Genomic DNA, 22,755 nt, shown 5'->3' on the forward strand with positions numbered 1-22,755 from the left:
ATATCAGAAGTTTGTCGCCATTCTCCATGAGAAACAATCAAGAAACTGATATGCTAATTTTCTAGAATATAATCTACTTATTATAACAAATAATATTAAATTAAAATACTGATGAAGTTGCACACGCAATTATTATACCTTTTTGCGTCCATGTCTTGTACACTCGTTTGTATTCGATTAAAAAAATATTGATTGACATTCATAATTCTTCCAAATTTATATCTCAATGCATAATTTTGATTATTATGAAAAATAATATTCATATGATAATATTTTATATGAAAATTCATTTGATGATTTAAAAGAAAAAGGATTCATAATTATTTTAATAAATTATTAACAAATAAACTTTATAATGCATTCAAGTATTAAAAAAACTGAAAATAAATAAGATATTTAATAATTAATATTAATTATTTTTTCCTTTTCCGATTTATATCAATATAAATAGCTGTTAAAAATGTTTAATTGAAATTTCTTTTTCTTATATTTGCTTTAAGATAAAAGCATATCTATTTTTAACGCATTTCTAATTATTCATTTAGAGTTATTTCGCTTCGAAAACGATAGAAGAAGATTTTCCTCTACAATTTTCAAACTTTTGATAAATTTTGCTGAAAATATACATAGACTTGCATCGAACAAACGGTGGGTTTTATAAAACGCGCTGCCCTGTATTTCCGTGTGGACTAGAATCGTTGGAAAATACACGTTGCATTATCACCAATGAAACCTGAAACAAAATTTAATCTAAATTTGCACACACAATTAAATAATTTCCAGATATTCATAAATGCATTGATACCTAACAATTTAAAAAAAGGCATGATTGATGATTAAAAACAATAATATGAAAAACTACATAATATTTTAAAATTAAAATTAAAATATTTGTAAAATAAAAATTACAAACTTTGAATTCTGTATAAATATCTTAATAATTCCAAATTTAATTTTTTAATTTACTTCATAACATAAAATATATTTACATTTGTTAACATTTTGCAATCATACATTCCCTTTGTCACATTTTAAAAATTAAAATATTTGAAAACAAAATATAGAATTTTCATTAATAACATTCTTCTTATATTTACATTATATCTTCTATAAAATGTATGATTCAAATGATCAGAGATTATTTATCTATGTAAATATTTCCATTTGTCACATTTCGCCTTCATCACAAATTGAAAATTAAAATATTTAACAAATGTATGTAATTTAAAAATTACACAAAATTTCTTTTCCAATATCTGAACTATATTCACTGCAAAAAAAGCATGGTAAACATCAAAGATACATTATCTAAATAATACTTCCATTTATCACACACAAGTTACACATAAATTAAATCTTCCCTCACCAGGTGAATCCATAGATTGATCATCTCACCTGCTACTGTTCAATCTCGGTTAAGTCGTCCTCGTATCCAACCTCCCTCACCTTGATGCTCGAGAAGGTGTTGAGGAACTCCAAGACCACCCCGTTAGTCCATCCGAACCCTGTCTGCACGTTGTATTCCCCTCCACCACCGCCTTGGCCGGGCACGATCGAATCGTACTGCAATTAAAACGCTAATTACACCAAGTAATCACGCGTTCTTGTTTCTCAAAGGATGGCTGCACATCCCCTTCCGGTAATTAAGTCATGCAGCTCCTCCTTTTAACTTTCGACTGAGAGCTGTCTTAAACTTTCGACAAATTTTAAGTTCTAAGAATGAAAGTGGACGAATTTTAAGATGAATTTTGAATTCTCTGCATTTCAATCACCGAAACTGGAAGAAAATAATCAAAGATATTGTGTATCATTTTGGTTGTTTAATGAGAGAAATTATTTTATTTCTTTTTCTAAATTTTAATCTTTCAAGTAGAAGGGTGATAAATTTGGATTAACTTTTTTTTTTTTTTTTGATTTTATTCGTTTAATTAGATAAGGTAAAAATTTTGATGCGATGCAGATATGATGAGTATATCGAGGAATTTTGAAGCATTTTTTTTATTGTAAATTTTAAATGTGAAGAATCGAAAATATGACATGCAAAAAATCTTGTAAAAAATACAAGAATATACAAGAAAGAATGATGATAAGTAAAATAATTTTCGACATCAATTATTAACAATGAGAAACGATAATTTTGAATTATATTATATTTGAAATAAAGCATTAAGAAAAATTCTGATCGAAATGTATCCAAAGATACATATAATAATAAAATTCTTATATAAATAATATTACGAGATATTAAAGTTTATTTATTAAAAATAACTTACCATCGTTAATTTTCTACATTAAATAATTTCTCTTGATTTTATATTTAATATTCAACACATACTTTATGAAATATCAATCGAATAAGTGTAAATCAGATTCATTAATTTAACAAAATTTTAAAATTTGACAGGTTCAGACGAGATTTGGGAAACAAAAAGTATCTGTCGATTTACGAGTGATATTAATTTATGCTCGTTACACGGCAAATATTTAACAAAACAGAAAGCAAAGAATCGAGATGAAAATTAATAAATCATGTTTTGAAAGGGAGAAAGAGGATTTTGGAATAAAGCTTTGAAACAAAGCTTCGCGATGAACAGAAACCTCGTTTCAGTTGTTCATTCGAAAGTTGTTAAAATATATTATTTAAAAATATGTCAACTCGATGCTATTTGCATTTTCTTTATTTTTATCCTGCTGTTTTAAGGGTAAATGAATGCATTTAATTAAAGAGTAGAGTCGTTTTCAGAACCAGGGCCAAGTTAAATTAAGATGCAAATCTACTTTCTTAAGAATTTTACGAGAAACACTTGATTATAATCGTTGAATGAATATGATAATTGTTTAAGAGCGTGTTAATTATTTCTTGTCTCATTAAGTTAAATTAGTTTCTAAGTAAACCCTCTTGTCTCTTGAAGAAAATTTCAAAATTCTTAAGTTAATAATGTTTAACAAACTTTCTTAATTTGATTTTCACCATTCAATTTAGGTTTGTTTCGAAGAGATCTGTCTGACTTTTAAATGCCCATATTTTCTTCTTCTTTGATTAAACTTTTTTAAATTTCTAAAAGTTTCTAAAAAATAATTTAAACTTGCTCTAAAGAAATCTGTATTCTATTTTACAATATATTTTCTAAACATCTTTTGACAAATTACTCGTTTGCTCTTTCCCAATCAATTTTCTCTTCGATCAAATTGGTAAAATTAATGGTATCATATCGTTTAATTAGATTGACGACCATTTATCCCTATATTCCTTAAATTTAATTAAGAATTATCGTCATTAATAGCACAGATGCAATTACGGAATAGCCTCTTAAATCTTCTTTACTGTTCCTTATGTATCTATAAGGAAGACCACATGAACGTGATTTCGACTCGAGGGAAAACTTTCTAATTAAGATCTAAGTTATTACATATTATCATGCTGTACGAAATTATTTTATCGGAATATTTCGTTTCAATTAGAAAATTTTTAATCCTATAATACTGATAATACTTTCAAACTATTATCTTTTTTCTTAGAAATCTTAATTAAATTAATTAATCCTTTGGCAATTTAAATTTTTGAATTTAATAAAAATTCCAATAATATTTTACTTTTACCAAACTTTTTAACTTTTTAATTTTTTTTAAAATGTCTCACATTATAATAATCTGTTTTACTTTTTCAACTTAATAAAATTTTCAATAAAAACTTTCTATAAACATTTAATAATATATAAAATAATAAATGATTATGATTTCTCTGTTTTATATTAAAAAAAAAGAAACTATTTTACAAATTATCAAAATTTAATCACAAACAAATAAAAATATCTACTCTTTCTTGAAAAATTCAATATTTTCACGTTAAATTTTAATTTCCTATAATAACATATATCCACATTATATATTATTATATATATATGTATCATTTGATTGAATGATAGTTATATCGATTGACACAAATCTCGATAAACGAAATATTCCTCATTTCTATTCTACAAAGAATATTCTACAACGACAAAGAATATACTGATTTTTTCTTTTAACGATTGCGATGAATATTTTTTTAATTATCGTTGATTTCAATCGACACGTTTTTCATTGTAAACCGTTTATATATCTCAATTTCTCGAATAATTATTTTCCTTCCTTCCATTTCGACCGTTCTGTTTCATAACGTCGTTTAACAATTATGTTAACATATCTGTAAAGCAGATAAATTTTCTTTTTTTTTTAAATTAACATTCGTTACGAATTTTGACTGATAATTTAATTTTGTTAATTCGTTTCAGTAATTTCCAGAGTGGAGATTCGCGATCGAAGGAATATATTCCACATCGGATGGTTTATACGTTAAGCGGAGAATTATCTATGGAATGCTGAAACGAGGTTCGGAATCAATATTGAATTCCTTTCAGCTCGATATTAATCTTTGGATCTGTTTACATCTATGTCCTTTAATAGGTATTATTAGAATAAATAAAATAGATATTGGAAAAACTTTGTAGGTAAAGATCTGAATTTTAATTTATTGAAAAATCATCAATAACTAAGTAATATTAAAAATTTTGTGAATAATGAAAATCTTTCTAATCGAATTCGTATTCTTTAAAAATTTGTGAATTGAAGAATTGAAAGTATCATTTCTTATGAGTAAATTATCACATTTTAAAGAAGATTTCAATAGAAAATGATAAAGATAATCTAAAATTAATCGTTTATATTCAAAAACATTTGATAATACTTGTAAAAATATTGTTATTAATACTTTGTACGAAATAGACTCCTATATTTCTAAAAAACTGACCATTAAACACCGAGAAAAAATATACTTTTTGTCAGTCACGATAAAATTAACAATAAAAAAAAAAAACGAAATATTTTTCAGAAATTTCATCAAAAACTGGCAATTAAAAGTCAGAAAAATATTTTTATAAAAAGAATAAAAGGAATACCAAAAATTGATACGAATGTTATTTACAACATCCACCATTATATTTCTTCATACCACCAACAGCGACAATTCTCAATTTGTTCGAACATGGAACATTTAAATCAATAAATTTACCCTTTGAGAGAAATTTCTGAAATATACTCTTCCAAGCTTAGTTTGTCTTGTCCAAGACAAGAAGGAAGGGAAAAAAAGAGAGAGAGAAGAAAAAAAAAGAAAATGCGTGGCAAAAAAAACATAAAGATATTTTTCATCAGTAAGCTGCCCGTTGCGAACAAGTTTCATAAATTTTCCTTCGCGTCACGGTATCGTGGTCGAAATGAGGTATGAGAGGAAGGTTCATGGTTCTCTATGATGTTTTCTTCCTTCGTTCGTCGAGCATCTTTCTTGTGCGATCGTGAAATATAAAAATGAACGACGAAGGGAAAAAAAAGAAGAGAGAAAAAGAAAAAAAAGGAGAGAGAAAAAAAGAAGGAGGGAAAGGATCGAATGGTTCTGACTATGTGAAAATTCATAGACAGTATGATGAAAAATGATGAGCAGTGATTCATTCTATCCATGTATTCGAACCCTTTGATGAGAAGGGAATATTTTAACGTATTTTAACATTTATTCATTTGTTCGGCAATATTTATGTGTGGAGAATTTTTAAATTCTAAAATAAATTTTTTACAGCAAATATCGTATACTTTGCATACTAGCTATTATAGTTTTTTTTATTTTTGCAATTATGATTAATGAAAAAATAAATCAATTTTGAAATAATTAAAACTTTTAAATCATTTTCAATATAATAAAAATTTATGCTATGTAATTTATAGAATGAAAAGACTATTAAGCTAAGTGTGAAATTTTTATCTTTGATACAAAAGATATTGGATTATTTTATTTTCATATCTTTATTTCAGATATTATATAAAAGAAAGTTTCAATTAAATTACTTTTAACAGAAGTATCTTTTTTAATATTTCGACCTTTTAAGAAACTTTCGTCTTATTGTTTGAAGTACTATCATCTTTTTCTTCCTTCTAACTTTTAAGAGACCAAGATTTAAAATTGAGACAAAATGATTCCAGAGTTAATAAAATTGATGAAATTGATATTCTGATAAAAAAAAAAAAGAAAAGAAAGATTTGTAAGAATATTAATTTTTTTCATTAAAAATTCCATTGGAAGTTCAGATAGTTAAAATATTGTCTATTTCATTTTCTTTTCTTTCTTGATTGCCAAGCTATTCAATAGTTTTTTTTTTTTCAAAAAATATATCAATTTTCATTGAAAATTTAACAATATAAAATATAAAATATTATCTATTTAACTTCTCTATTTCTCTTGATCAATTATTTATCACTATAATATTTTTAATAAAATCTTTCCAATAAATTTTAATTATCTTTATCATTTTTCGATATACCTTTTCAGCTTACCTTCTCAAACATTTGCCCGGTTTCCTTATAACCAGCGTAATTAGCAGAAAGCCATCTAAACGCCAGTTCATGGGCGAAATCCATTGCTTCCCTAGCCCCAGTCCAGTAGAGGCCCATTACGATAAACGATTGTAACGGTGGCCACGCGTTTGGAAAATCCCATTGTTCCCCCGTATGATTTAGCGATGTGGGTGTACCTCCTGCGGGGAAGAAATGAAAACGAATTCGATTAAACGAGTTTCCTTTTATCTTCATTACAACTCATTTTCTTACTATATGTAACTGGATGTAATTACTTTAATTAAATAGATCCTCCTCTTATATTCACTATAATCTCAAATATGAATTTTTAGTAATGAAATCAAAAAAAAAAAAAAAATAGATTTTTAAAATAGATAAATAAAAATTTTTATTCCCTGATTTTCCAAATAAAATTTCCTTATTTGGAAATAATACTTAAATAAAGAAATAGTATTTCAAATAAATCTTTTGGATTCACTGGATTTTGGACTCACTTATTTATTTTTTACAAATATATGCAAAACTTAATCCTATTATTACATTCTGCAAAAAAGAAATCTAGAAATTAAATACGTTGTTCTATTTTCTTCACGCGATAAAAATGTATCCAAACTTATATCATATTAAACTTCTCTCATTTTAAATCTACGAAATTGCAAAAAAAAAAAAAAAAAAGGAAGTAAATAAAGTTAAAATTGTTTTAAGTTTCACAGAATCTTCAATCTTAAATCTCTTAAAATTAAAACTGAACTTTGACCGACCGAATGCTGCAGAACTAGTTATGCGATTCCAATAAAACTTTATCACGAGAAAGTAGATATCATCTGCTTTAAAATCGTTTTTGTTTCAAGCCGATACGACTCACGGTTCCTGAGATAAAGTCGTTTAAAGCGAACCACAATTTCGTGTGTTTCGTTGTTTCCATCTTGCTTGCATTCTCGACGCATCCTCGAATCTCTCGCTTCTGTATACACGACATTGACCTATCACACTCGCGCCACTTGTGACTAGCGATGGAACTAAACAAATCATAAATAGATTCGAAAATTTAACAAACAAAATTCGAATCTTTTAAGAAATATCTCTTGGAAAAATAGAAACTTAGAAAAATAAATACTTTCAATTAAATTCTGAATCTAAATGTGACAAATTCGAATTCTCTACGAGTATTTTCAAAATTGAAAAAACTATTTCAAAATAGAATCGAATATAAGTCGAATAAATTCGATATGTATGTTACTAAAGATTTATTCATTTATTTAATTTTCTTTATTATCTTTGAAATTCGTAATTCTCATACAATTTAAGAAATAATTTACATGTGTTTCATAAAATAGTTAATTATTATCTTCTAGAAATGATTTTTTTGCATTGAATTTAATTTTGGATTTATAACTATACGCTGAACTTAATCCCATCGCTACCTGAATGGTCAGTGACAGACGAGTCACCATCCTTTTTCACCACCACCACAAACCTACATATGTATACTTTCAAGGAAAAAATGTGGGTCACGCCGGTATTCCGCGAATTAGGCTACCATTCAGCGTACTCTTTAAATGGCCAACGCTTTAAAGCTTTAAACCTTTGTATCTTGGTAACCAATTGAGATATGGACGTGAAACAAAAAGCGGTTTTAAGGCTGGCTTTTAGTTTTTTTTTTTTTCCTAGCTTTCGAAACGATTTTTGAGTAAAATTTTGTAATCCTTGAATGTGTTTCGAGGATGAAAGTTTCGAGATGGTATCAGATGTATGTTGGATAATGAATGCGTGATAGATTAACCGCGTGGAATGCTTAATCATGGTGGCTTTAGTTGTTTATGTGATATATGATGAGTGAGGTAAACGACAAATGAATTATTGATTTGATATGGAAGATATGGAGTACAATGTGAATAGAGAAAGAGAATTTTGTAATTTATCAGATGTATGTCCTTTGTTTAATATTATTATATTAATTTTATATCATATAATTTTTATGAACTTTTAAAAATGTGTTATTAATAAATATTCTAATATTCTATTATATTTATTATATTATTAAGGAATAATATAATTTTTGTTCGAAGAGGAAGATAAAAAATTAAATATCAATATTAATATTGAATATTGTATTCTATGAATGATAAATGTCGCCTTTTCTCGTAACCAAAGGTATAAAAAGATGTGGAATTTATTTCTTATCATTCCAATTCCATTCGATTTCATCCTTATAGAAATGACTTTTGACCACGAAAAGCCTTTTCAAAAGCATCTTTTGAATGTGAGAAATCAGAAGAAATTTATTATTTTTCACGTATATAAAATTAAAATAAGAGTTTGAAATTCAAAGTTAAGAAAAAAAAAAAGAATTATTACAAAACAAAAACTTACCAAAGAAGTTGTCGATATTCTGCGATTTGAGATATCTCAGAGTAGCTGCGCCATAATCACGTTGACCACGATTGTAACTTTTAGTGTAAAGTGGCGCAAGATTCGAAGGGTAGAACATATGCCTAGGCCTCTGGTTCTTCAGATCGTAATCCAGCCATATTCCATCCGCTTCGTTCCACAGAACATTGTCGATGGCCGTTTGAAGCTGTGATGCTATCTTTTGATAATACTGAGATTTCTAGAAAAATTATATTTATAGCAATTGATATCGTATGAAATATAAAAATTTCAATATCAAAAATATATTTTATTTTGCAATATTAATCAAGAGAATTTAATATGAGATAATATTAAAATGAGAAATTTACTATTAAATAAAAGTTTACTAATTTATTATTTAATAAAAGTTTTATAATAATCACTCTTATTTAACATTTCACTTTTCCTTATTCCAAACTTTATCCTTTATCTGCATATCTTAAAAGCTAATATAATTCATCAAATAAAACATATATCTAAAAATATATCCAAAATATTGAAAAACAAATACATGAATCAAGATACATGATAAATCACGTTACTCGTCCCCAAATGTGCAAGGCGATTAAATTTTTACATTAATCAATCAACAAAAGAATCAGTTTCAGCTCTACGAAACAAGTTAATCTTAAATGAATAATCGACATCCATTGATCAACCTTTAAATTCTACTGATATATATATACCGAAAGCCACTGTGTGTAGCACAATTTATCGGATGAATTTTAACGCGGTATGTTTGTCAACGAATGTTTCACAGCTTACCGCATTGTTCCCGAGCAGAGTGTGAAATTCGCCGAGGAGCCGGGCATTTTGTTGCAGAATCGCATTAAGGTCGACAGGTATTATGTATTGCGTGGAGATATTATATAAACTGAGCGTACTGCTATTGTTGTTTCGTATGAACCACCTGTTGGAAAAGTCCCAGCCACTTTCGGCGCCCGCCTTTATATTATTGTAAAAGAAATCTCGTGATTTTTCGGGCATCCGCTGCGCCATGAGATAATCCTCTCTGATATTATAAAAAGAGAAAAAAGAATTTATGTATGTATTAGTTATGGGATTGATATTGGATAAGGAGAGTATTGGAATATTTATATTTGTTAGGATAGGAAAGGATTGAAGAAATTGAATGATTGTAGAATTAAGGGATCATTGGAAATTCTGAAATTCCAAAATTTAAGGATTCAAAAATTGTGATTCTAAATTCAGGGATTCTAAAAAAATGTTAGAATTTTAAAGATCTCAGAATTGTAAGATCAAAAAATTGTAGCATTCTAAGATTGGGAAATTCATAAAGTATTTTGGAATAATTGGAGGGTTGAAAATTTTTTAAATTCTAAAGCTGAGAAATATAAGAATCCTAAAATTTAAGAATTTCAAAGATCTCTGGATCCTAAGAGCTCAAAATTCTTAGAATCCTTAGAATGTCTAACTTTGGTATTTATAAAGATTCTAAACTTGTTAAATATTCATATTAAAATTAACTATAAAGCTATCATGTATCTTCATTAATACATATCTAAAAGACAAACTAAATTTATCAAAGTTGATTAAGTAAGGAGAGCAGTTTGAAATTTCCTGTCTTCATGAAATCAATGCTAATCTAAACGAGATTACCGTTTTCACGTATACACGAAACACAAACAAATTTGACAAACTTCAAATGAATTCGAAATTTATACGAAAAGCCTAAATTTAATGACAGTTCATGGGATACATTAATATTTGCATTCGATTATACTTCAAGGAGATGTAAACCAGAGAACATTTAAATATTATCATTGCAAGACATAAATTTGTCGTTACAAATTGTTAGCTTGCTATGAATACGTGCCTGGAATACAATCTAGTTTATCATTGTGCAAATTCAAAAGTCAATTTATTATTATACTTCACTAAATATAAAAAGGAATAACAAATACAATATATTGATTTACAGAATATTATTTGTCATTCTTATGTAATTTTATAAATCCTTTTTATATTTAGAATAAAATAAGATTAATTGAACATTGAAAGAGTTGCAAGTTATTTGAATATTAGAAATATTATTAGAATATTAGAAAGGGATCACAATTTAAAAAACATTAAAAAACAATCTAATGTAATGTTAAAGGATTAAAAAAATTTTAAATTAAATTTCTTCAGTTTTAATGTTAATAAAAATTCGTATAAACATTTATAGTCTATTATATCAAATTTATTCATTATTACCTGTAACTTTCTGGTCGAGGACTGGTACTATTAACCACGTAGTGCGCCATTTTATATATTTTTCCATCCTTCTCAACGTCGATCATCTTCTCTCGTTGCCAGAAAGAAAATTCAGTTTCCAAAGTGGATATAATCGAACGTAAATAATCGTAATCCCGAGTGAACTCCAAATATCTTGAGACCTGTTAAACAGAAAATATTATTATTAGTAGAACACAATAAACTATTATATGTTTCTCATAAGATATACAATTCTTTTAGATTATATTCATAAATATGAAACAACAGTGATAAAAATTGACAAATGATATTATTTCATGTACACTGTTTTCTTGTTTCATTTGTTTATATAAATAATAATACTTTTATTTATTCGTTCAAGGATTAATGGAATTAATAGAATTAATTAATAAATATAAATAGGTCAAAGCTTCACTAAAAAGATTCAGTAGAATAATGATAAGTACATTTTTCCATTACAAAATATAAGAGCAAATGGATACATAACCATAATGTGTTATCTTCATTAATCCATTATCATTAAGCTACATTCTAGAGTTATTTATTTAATTATTTATTTTAATTTGAATATATATTTTAATATTTACGTGATATGAATCGATAAATATCCAGATATTTTCACAGAAAATTTAATGGTGCAAAATGTACACAATGTATACGTGTTGATGTGTATGATTATGTATATGATACAAAATATTCAAAATATAAATATCTCGATATCAACATTTTTACAAAATCATCTCTCAACCATCTCTCCTCGAATAATAAGAAAATTTATTCGATCATAAATTTTTGTTTCTCATCAATTCTTTGATCAAATAAACCTATCTCTAATATTCGATGGAAATATTTGATATTTACAAACGATATTCATATATATATTCAACAAACTTCCGTGATATTCTCTTGTTCAAAACTTGGCTATTTTCTGAAATAAACAAGCGCAGCAGCAATCCGACCATCCTTACCGAAAACACATTAGAGAGGGTTGGGGAGATATGGAGGGTAAGCGCACTCTTCTATCGGACTTTTCAAGTGCTGTATTACGGAACAAAAGTTTCGAAATGCGCATCGTGAACATATATATTCCTTGCCTCCCGATTTACATTTATGGAACAATATTTTCCATCTTAAAAAAAAAAAAGACCATCACTTGAACTTATTGAACTCGGCCCATTAATCCGTTAAGTGGAAGAGAAAACTTGATACATCTTTAAGTATGATAATCGATAAATACGTAGTACAGATTAATTTTCAATTGCTGAAGAATAATAAAATATTTGCTCGCAAAATAAATAATAATTTCACGTGAGAATTATATATGTGGTGGCATAAGTCACGTGGAAATTATTTTAAACAATTTACGTAGAAATAAATATTTAAGAAAAGTTTGGAAATATTTAAAAATATTTAAAAATTCGTATATTTATATATTCTTTATTATTGGATTTAATTTGTTTATTGCAATAATGTAAAATTATAACACAGTTCTACTTTATATGGACTTATGATTCTTAGTTTTGTAATTTTATTTATTTTATTCAATATTGGAGAAACGAGAAGAATATATGGAATTTTTGTGGAAAATTTCGGAAGAATATTTAAATCTCGATTGATTCGAAGAAAAGAAAATCAAAGTATAAAGAAAGTATGAAGAAGAATGGATTTTTTGAAATATTATTTGAAGAATGGCTCGAGATTGCTCTTTGCTTTGTCAAAGAACTGGCTAAAAGTACTATGAGAATCTTTCCACCAACGTGCTGGTGGAAATATATTTTCTTCTCGTGAAGGCAAAGAGTTTGCACGGCTACGATTTTCGTATTTTTCCTTGGTTTTTCAGATTTATTCGAGCCAGTGCACCTGCAGTGATTCTAAATTCCTTGACTTATACACTTCAACTTACCAACCTTATTTCCTTTTTCTTTCTCCTTCATTTTAATAAAAAATTTTTCGTTCATTTAACGGAAATTCTAAAACCTATTCAACTTATTCATTTCTTCATAAATACAAATCAATTCTCTACTAAATATTATTCCAATATGAAATCTTTTCTTAAATTATTAGAATGTAAAGATAACTTTTTGTTTTGACTAAAATTCAGAAAATATTTAAAAAATCAGAATACTTTATAACTCAGAACACATTTTGAAAATCTTTTTTTTTTATAAAATTACTCAACATTCTATGTATCATACTTTCATAATTCTTTTTTACTTTATCATTTCCTTGCTATTCATCTCTTACAATCATTATTAAAAATGATTTTTACTTTCTTCAAATTATTCCAACATTTCAATCTAATTAAAAACACCTTCATTAAAATAATTCAACCCATAATTCAAATCACCTCAAGAATTCCATAAATTTCATTTCCAATTCTCTCCTATATCCGCAAAGAGATTAATTATACGAATATCATCTTGAATGAATCTTCTCTAACAAAAAAAAAAAAAAAAAAGAAGAAGAAAAAGAAAAGAAAAAAAAAAAAAAAGAAGAAGAAAAAGAAAAGAAAAAAAAAAAAAAAAAAAAAGAAGAAGAAAAAGAAAAGAAAAAATAAAAGAAAAAAGCATCGATTCCATTATGACAAAATTGTTTCAGCTTTTCGTCGAATTTTCTTGCCAAAACCAACCGCGTTTCAACCACGTCCACGACAGTTCATATCGATTTCGGTCTTAAATTGCGAACTATTTTCCGACTATTGAATTTCCCCAACTCCAATTGCGTGGAAATCTTTCCAGCCGGACCCATCGCCTTTCTCTGAGAAAGGAAAATGCGAAAACTTTTGTTGACTCGTTGAAAGCTCGAGGAGAAGTTAAAATTCCTTGCTCCACCGCTCCATTGTCTTTACCAACGAGGAGAATTCGAATTGGATATCGTGGAAATTTAGGTGGACAAGCAATTATCCAGCTGTCGAGTCGACTTGGAACTCGATGGAATGTATATATCGATGGAGAATGGAGAATGGAGAATGGAGAGATAGGGCAATATAATTGTAATTGCTATTAACACGATTATTATTGAAGAGATTCGAATTGGATAGTGGGATCTATCTCGTAATTCTTATTTATTGATAATTAATAAAATTTAGAAATTAATGTGAAATTAATAATTGGTAATTAAAAGTATCAGTGGTGACATTTAATTTAGCATTGCTGCTAAATTTCTTGAAGATTGTATGATTGTTCGATTAATGGGTACAAGAGATTATTATGAATTGTCTACAATGTATATAATTATTTGGTGAAAGATTGAAATGGAATTATTTATATAGTAATCTTCTCCAGAGAATGGTTAGTAATTACAGTTTCATAAGTAAAAGTAATAGAAGATTTTCAGAGAGAGTTGTAAACAAGGGAAACAAATTTTCCAGAAGAATAAGCTCTATGGATAGCTTGAACGTTTTCAACAAGTTCAATTAAATTTTATGTGTTTCCTTTCCGTCTAGTAATTACGTGAGAAATTAATTTTCTTGAATTGATTATTCGTTTTTTTTTATGTTTCTTTAAAATGGACAATTTGAATAAAGAAATTAATATATTCTATACTATGTAATTACTATATATACAAGAAAGTTCTTTAATTATTTTTATCTTTCAATGAAATAATTTGATAGATACTATAACTATCAATTTGTAATATAATATACAATTATGTTTCTGTCTGAATAAAAATAAGTATCAATTTTGCCAACAATTATGCATAATCAATTTGACTTATTTGATTTGTTACTTATAATATCGAAACGTTTAATAATTAATTAATATTTATAATTTAAATAATATTTAAATTTGCCTAAATAACATATTTTAATAATGTGAAAATACTCTTTTGCATCTATCGTAGAAAGGAAGATAAACGAGTTTAAAGACAATATAAGAAAAAATAACGTACCATGAGATGTAATAGAGGTGGCTGGCTCCTCATAAGATAATAAATTCTGCCACCATTGGGTATGAAACCATATTTCTTCACCATGTATAAGAAATTGTCTATCATCCCTCTGGCAGTTTGATACATGTCGGATAACAGCAGACCTTCAATCACCCAGTAACTGTCCCAGTAATAAAATTCTGTATAAAAAAAAAATATATATAATTATTAAATATTCTTTAATGTTATAAGTATCAAGTATGCCGAATAAAATTTTGAACAAAATTTAATAACTAGATCAATCCACACATTGAACATAGTCAACATGTTTTTGTCAAGCTATATTTCTATGTTTCTCATTTTAGATATATCTTCACAAATTTTTATTGAAAAATTTATTAATTCCAATTGTTTATAAAACAAAGAATATTTCGAAATTATTTAGAGAAACAATTCTTTTCTCAATATTCATAAGATAAGAATTATTCTCGAAACACATAAATACATCAAACATTCTAAAAAATTTAAAAAATAATTTCCTTTCTAATAATATCTACAATCTACAATTTATTCATATTTGTTGTAAAATTTACTAGTAAAAATAATTTCTATCAATAAAAATTGAAATACCACACTAGACATTCTAAAATTTAAACTTAGATTTAGATTCATATTTTCAATAATATATCAAACTTTATAAAATTTACTAAATTAAATTCTATAAACATCAAAATATAAAATTAATTTACCTTTAAACCGACCACCAGGAATGATGAATCCATTGTTCACGTATATCAAACTATGCCTCTCAGGATACTCGGCCACCTCTGGATTGATCTTCCTCGCCAATTCCTTCCAAATTTCGTTCAGATGTTTCGCCCATTCGCGATACTTGGCCTCGTTGATTCGTTTCAAGATCGAAGGGCTCTCCGTCCAATCTGGCAGCGTCCAGTTCACGAGCTCGTTCGACGAGGCGAAATTTTCATTAACATATCTCACCAGCTGACTTTTACTCGGTTTGTTCCCCGTTTCATTCATCAAACTGTAGAAGCTGGATACAATCAATCATCCGGTTAATCAATCACCCATCACGAAACGTTGTAATGATTAGCGGTCAGTCGAATGGAGCCGCATTCATTAACGAGATAAATAAGATGTGAGAGTGTACTACGTGAATGATGAATGATAGTAAAAAAAAAAAAATATTACAAAATGAAAAAATAAAGAAATATTTTATATTTATTTATTTCGTGTGATTCGAAATAAGATCAAGAATTATATTTTAAAAGTTCAGTATTTAATTTAAATTGTAAATTGTATTAAAAAGGAAAATTAAAAATGTATGGAGAATGTAAAATTTATATAGGAATAATGGCTTGTTAATTTATTAATAAATGTTTCTTCAAAAAGTCTCAAGATTCAAGTGACTTTTATATTTTTGATTTCTATTTTATTTCGAGTCATGGAATGGAATTTCTGAATACATTGTTGAAGAAAATCAAAATATAAGAAAGAAATAATAAATTATATGATTCGATGCAGATATCATTAAACAATTATACATAATCTATCAATATGCCATCTTCAACGCATAAAAGATCAATTCCTCTGCCCATTAACGCTAAACTTGAACGAGCTTTACACTCTACTCGAATTCGCTTTGCAATCCCTATAAAACGAGAGGAAATTCACCCTATTTTGTTCGAGCCAGTTAACTACCCTTTCTCGTACCCCTCTGTACGTAACAATCGCCGAAACAATGCTCGCTTTGTACCACTAGTGAAAATCGAACAGGTCCTCACGAAAAAAGCGAAACAATTTAAAAAAAAAAAAAAAGTTCTGTGATCATAGATGTAGTTAAAGTGAATAAATGGCTTTTTCTCTTTTATTTATTTTTTTTTCTTTTTAATTCACGGTATTCTGTACAATATTCTGTAAATACGTGTGTGTCAAAATTTTTTAATCTTATCATTTTCAATTTTATAATGTAAAACATAAATTTCGAATTATGATATTTTTTTTAAATTCGATTCTCGAAGATAAAAATCAAGATACGCTAAATGGATTCTAAGATATTACAGGAAATCACATTTTATTCTATTGATTGTTAATTTATCAAAAATATATATATATTTTTTTATTAAAAGATTTGATAAGATATATTTTACAAAATTTATATAAAAAAGAAAATTGACACACACGTTAGAAAAAAATCAATCACTTACTTGGAAAGAGTTATTTCGGGGTCGTTTATCTGATGAAGATCGACGAACGTCTTGCTGTCTGGGAAGATTTCAGCCAGCTGTATCGTCTTCAGCAGTTCCCCCGTGCAATAGATCTCGCTGAAAGAATAAAACAATTAAAGTTAGTTAATTATTGAAAATTGAAAAATCGAACTTATTTATCCCGGAAGAGGGGGAGGATGGAAAGCTCGAATATTTCAGATGGAAGTTTTTATTTTTCATAAGAATTACAGATAGAAATGTCATCATCCTGGATGGTGGATACGAATCAATAATCCGTGCACGGTCATTTCCTGAGCCGATTATCCTTTGATCCGATTCGTATATGAAAGCTCGTTTGACGAGGAATAAATAGAATAAAAGTCTATTATAAAATCTTTAACCACTTTGCTCTCCATTGTATCCGAGTATTGTTATGGTTAATTATTCTTTTTAATGTAATTAATGTATTGTTTGTACGACGTATCATGTATGCAAGATTCGAATGGAGAGAAAATTGTAGAATTTGTATAATGGTAAACTGTGATGTACAAAGGAAAACATAAAATATCGAGTAAACATTACGATATTTGAAAAATAAAGTGAAAAATCTTTATTCGAGTCAAATCATTCTTCAAATAGTGTATACAAATTTATTCTTTTCTTAAATAATATGCAAGTTACAAATTGCGTTTCTAAAAATTAAAAATATTAAAAGAATTTTGTGTAATAATTGTGGCATATGAGATATTATTTGAAATTAATCTATGAAATGTGATCTTTTATATTTTTTCTTCAAATATTAAATTATTATTCTATAAAACTTTTACCTGAATTCAAAGTTTGAAATATCAAATAACTAATACGTAAATACAATTTGAATATTATTTTATCAATTATCTTATAATGTAGCAAATTGTGTATTATAATTAATTATAAATTTTCAATATTAAATTCGATTAAGATTCGTATCGACAACTTAATAAAAATGCAAAGAATTTTGTCTGAAACATTAAATAATTATTTAAGATTAAAATATTTAAAATCTAACTTAATCTAAGAATAAAAACTAGAAAAAATTATTCAAAAATAAATACAATGGAAAGATAGAAAGAATTTTTTAAAAATAGAATACACAGTAGAAAAAAAAATGAAATGGAAGAATGACAAAATTAAAAGTCGAACGAAAATTATTAACTCGCATCACGTATCTCACGAGATCCTCTCTACATCGATTTCTATTCCGATAAAGATTACCCGACAATCGCCATCAACGTCCATTTCTACACATATATTTCACCACGAGTAGTCGTCACGACGATAAAGATAGCCGAACACAAATCCACGAAAAAATGACATCACGATAAGGGGCAAATTTAACGCCGATGCGGATTTGGCACAAAGCTGACAGCAGTTAAGTAAACCGAGCCGAAACAGCGCCTACTGTTCCACGTGTCCGCCAAACGAAAAGGAATTACCGTGGTGCCAAAATCGATCGAGTGAAAAACAGCTGCCAGTGTTCTTGATCCCTGAACCGAAATTTGTACTCTCGTCATTGTTACTCTTTTCTTGCCAATTGTATCGTTTGAAAATATCTGTGATTACTTGTGATTGAAAGGAAATAAAAATAAAAAGTTACCTAGATATTTTAAAATTAGTTTCTAAGAAAATCAGATAATCATATTTTAGAGAAAATTTTAGGGAAAAGAATATTTTGATAATAAATGCGTAATTGTAAGAGGAAAATAGAAATATTTTTTTTTCTTATATTAATCTTTAGTTTAACTAAAAATCAGGTCAGAAATCTTTTTATCTCGTGCTTTCTTGTCGTGTGCACTGTTTAGAGAATAAAATTCTCAAGAATTGTGTATATGAAAAACATCGTTATCTGTTTGAACAGAATCATTGAATCACATAAGACTAAACGTAGGTTTTATTAATTTTCAATGAGTAAAGATCTGTGTTGTTATTCTATAAATATTCCTCAAGAATTAAATTTAAAAATGAAGCATATGTATAGAAATTAATGCAATTATGACTACTATGTAAAATATAAAATTAAATGAATGTAATAGACTTTGAAATAAATAAATAAATTTTTAATAATGACATTTATAAAAATAAATTTAATATAATATATAACATAAAATATAATACATTAAAATTTAGATAGAATATAATAAAATGTTTAAATATTTGTTAAGATGATAATTTACAAAACAAGAGTTAAACAATTAAATTTAAATTTCCTTCATAAGACCAATATTATTTTAAATAAATAAAAAACAAAAGAGAGATTCTTTTTATTTTAGAAATCTCAAAAAAATGAGTTCCTTGACGTTATCGTTTCTCGTTAGAGAAAAAAAATAAAGGAGGACCAAGTATCTTCCATCTCTTTCTTATTACTTTTTTTTTTTTCGTTTCCTCTAGTCTTCTATGCATTCTTACCCTCCATCCTCAACAGGAGGTAAGGATGATATCGTAACTATGATCATCGCACCCTAGATTTCATACTTACCATTGTGAATAAAAACAGAAAAAAAAAAAAAATGGAAAAGAAAAAAAAGAATAAAAAATCGTTATCCTTCCGCAATTGTCGACCTTTGTCGTTCTGTCATTCATTCTCTCTTCCTCCTGAACATATATATATCAATGTTTTATCTTGGTTTTTAGATAGGTATTTAAAGAAAAGTTTTGATTGATGGAATCTCAATTCAATGGCTTTCAAAAATTTTATAGATGGCCTACAATTTTGTTCACACTTTGATAGTTATGCTTGCACATTGAAATAAATGTGACATAAATGCATAAAATGAAAGAAATTTGTTAGAACAGAAGATTTTCTCGTAGAATCAATTTTTTTTTGACTATTAGAATTGGATAAAAGAATTATTTTTATTGTTAATTAAAAACTTGAAGAATTTAAATGCCTTTCTTAGAGACATTCTCTTCTTTATTATAACATATTTGAGTCTTTAAAAACTCAAATTCATTAAAAAATAAATAAATAAATAAATTGAGAAAAAATAATTAAATAACACTAATCTATCGAAAACAATTTAAATTTTCTTATTGCACAATTACTTGGAAAATTTTTAATACCAATAATATCAATGAAATGACAAAATTATTTGAACAGGATCAAACCCTTCGAGAAATAAATTCTAAGAAAAAATATTATGGAATGTAGAAATCATAGAATCGAGGGAAAAAAATATAGGAATATGGAGGACACTCGAAGAAAGTCGACGATCAAATAAATCACGAACTGTCCTCCATTTCGAGGTGGTTGCCTCTCCATAGAGGGAACCACTTCTTCAATCGTTTTTATCGAAGGGATATTTCGAGTAAAGCAAATCGTTTCACTCGGGCCATGAATTTTTTTTACAGGCTACCTGCTTCTTTTGCCATCGTTTTATCGTTCGATTGATGTTACCTTCGTCAAACTTGCACGAGAACATGTCCAAGTAAAAGAAGTATACAGAGGATCGAAATACTACTATAAAAATTCTTATACATCTTTCACGACGTCGAAATGTATATTTCTATACATGGAATAAAAATTTATGAAGTAGATTTAGTAAATTTAGAACACGGATATCAATATTTTATTTCAGTTCTTTCCAAATATCGAAAATAAATTATAAGATGGATATTATCACTCGAGAGACTTTTATAGTTTCTTATTATTAATTTCTCCAAATTTTTCATCCCCTGTTTTAAGGGTTGATATTATTATTTAAATGCTTTTTGTATTTTTCGATGCAGCTATTTAATTTTTTTGAGCAAAACTTCATTAATCCATTAACTCTCTCAATTAAATCTTCTGATATTTCTTTTCTCAAAAAAGTCTAATGTTCAATCGAGCCCATTTCTTTTTAATTTACAATTAAATTTTTATATTTCACATTCACTTTTGTCTATGTACAATCTACAACAAAGTGATCACATAACGCGAAAATCAAAAACATCAAATGTAAAATCATCATTACAAAGTCTCACCACTGTATTATTATTCCTCTTCCTTTTTTTTTTCTATTTTCCTCGCTGAATAATATTTCCAAAGCTCCCCCAACTTGATTAAGGCCATTTCGTGGAATCGACATTACGATACTCGAAGATGGAAAGGGACCCCCTTCTTTTGAAAAAGATTTCTCAGGGGTTCGTTCAATCGGCCTAATCAACACTCCTCCTTCTTTCACGTTATTTTATCTAGATCTGAGGGATGTAATTCGGGATAAATTACATCCCCCCTCGAATGAGAGTCTTTGGAAACGAAGTACGAAATCACACGAAATGACACATGGAAATAAATTAACTAAGATTAGGAGATCCAATGATGAAATATAGTATTTTTTGGGCCATAGAAAAAAACAAATTATCAAAGAAGATTGGTAATTTATCATTGGTAATTGATGTACATTATTATTAAATGAAAAGAAAGATTTTCATAATTTTTTAATTCATATTTTAAGGAATCGATTGGAGACGAGTTCTTTTCTCGTCCTGACTTCGTGAATTTTTATTTACTCGAAATTATTTATAAATTTATTATATATTTCAAATTAACAATCGATATTCATAAAACATCCTTATGAAACAACGACTCGAGAGAAGAAGAATCAACTACAATATGCAAATATGCAGATTTCTCAACGAGCACGAGTTTGATTCCTCTTGAACTGATTTCATTCAGTCTCAAGCGAATTAAGGGTTCACGGTTGCTCTCTCACAATCAGTTAATTCTGTTTTCCCTTGTAACTCGAGTTGCACAGGATTCACCATATACTCGCGAATAAATCATTGTATCTGAGAGATTTCATAGAGAATTTCTCTCTTTCTAAGAGAGTTCACTTTTAATGGAACGGGTAGTGCACCACTGTAATTGGTCTAACTTTGAAAATGTAAATTTTCCATTGTAAACTGGTTAATTAGCTTCACCAAAAGGTGACGATAAGCCAGAAAGAAAGAGAGACAGAGAGAGAGAGAGATTCACGTGTACGTATATACTTGGAGATAATTCCAAAGTTTGCTCGATCCATAATGATAAGTAGCTATGATGAAAGAGGATTACACATGTGTAATCAGTATAATTTCATTATCAGGTTATCGTATATCGATCGATATATTGAAAGAAAGAGCGACACAAGTCGATAAGATAAATGATGGCGAGGAAAGCAAGAATCGAGTTATTCTTGGATGGTTGGATATTAATTTATCCTCGAAAAATTTGTTGTAAGAAATAATTTTTCGAAAAGATGTTCTGTCTAAATTTGAAAAAAAAGTCTATAAAGAAATACATTAATATTCAAAAGATTTGGAATTTATGCCCATCTTTTATGAAGCTTTTTTTATGTAACAAAAATTTAATACTACATCTTTTATACATATAAAATTTATTTTAATAGATATCTTTTCTAGTTAGAATATTGGAAAATTATTAAATTTTTTTCACAAAAGTTTAATAATTCTCCTTTAAACCTAATTTAATTATAAATTATCTTAAACGAGATTAAGGAAGACAATTTTAATTCGTTTAATTAAATATCCTATTTAATTAAAAAATACATATCCTATTAAAAAAAAAGAAAAAAATAAAATGAAGAGTTAAGAAGAAATTTAAAAAAAAAAA

At 27.2% G+C, this 22,755-nt stretch overlaps 1 protein-coding gene across 3 annotated transcripts in view; it reads right to left on the reverse strand.

Moving 5' to 3' along the window:
• Positions 1-590: 590 nt before the first annotated feature.
• LOC102672950 (trehalase-like) overlaps positions 591-22,755 on the reverse strand; it is a 68,804-nt gene continuing 46,639 nt past the window's right edge. For 2 of the 3 annotated variants that reach the window (XM_031512203.1, XM_031512200.1), the window contains exons 2-10: positions 17,127-17,243; positions 15,651-15,952; positions 14,923-15,101; positions 11,011-11,192; positions 9,559-9,805; positions 8,755-8,992; positions 6,361-6,560; positions 1,396-1,563; positions 591-733 (exon numbers count right to left, since the gene is read on the reverse strand). In XM_031512203.1, the coding sequence (XP_031368063.1) occupies positions 1,399-1,563; positions 6,361-6,560; positions 8,755-8,992; positions 9,559-9,805; positions 11,011-11,192; positions 14,923-15,101; positions 15,651-15,939 (1,500 nt within the window). In that variant the 5' untranslated portion in view covers positions 15,940-15,952; positions 17,127-17,243 and the 3' untranslated portion in view covers positions 591-733; positions 1,396-1,398. Of the gene's footprint in view, positions 751-1,395; positions 1,564-6,360; positions 6,561-8,754; positions 8,993-9,558; positions 9,806-11,010; positions 11,193-14,922; positions 15,102-15,650; positions 15,953-17,126; positions 17,244-22,755 lie in introns of all 3 variants that reach the window. The other variant, XM_031512202.1, reaches the window with a different exon arrangement.

Source organism: Apis dorsata, unplaced genomic scaffold (assembly GCF_000469605.1).
Source record: "Apis dorsata unplaced genomic scaffold, Apis dorsata 1.3 scaffold_397, whole genome shotgun sequence".
NCBI lineage: Eukaryota > Metazoa > Arthropoda > Insecta > Hymenoptera > Apidae > Apis > Apis dorsata.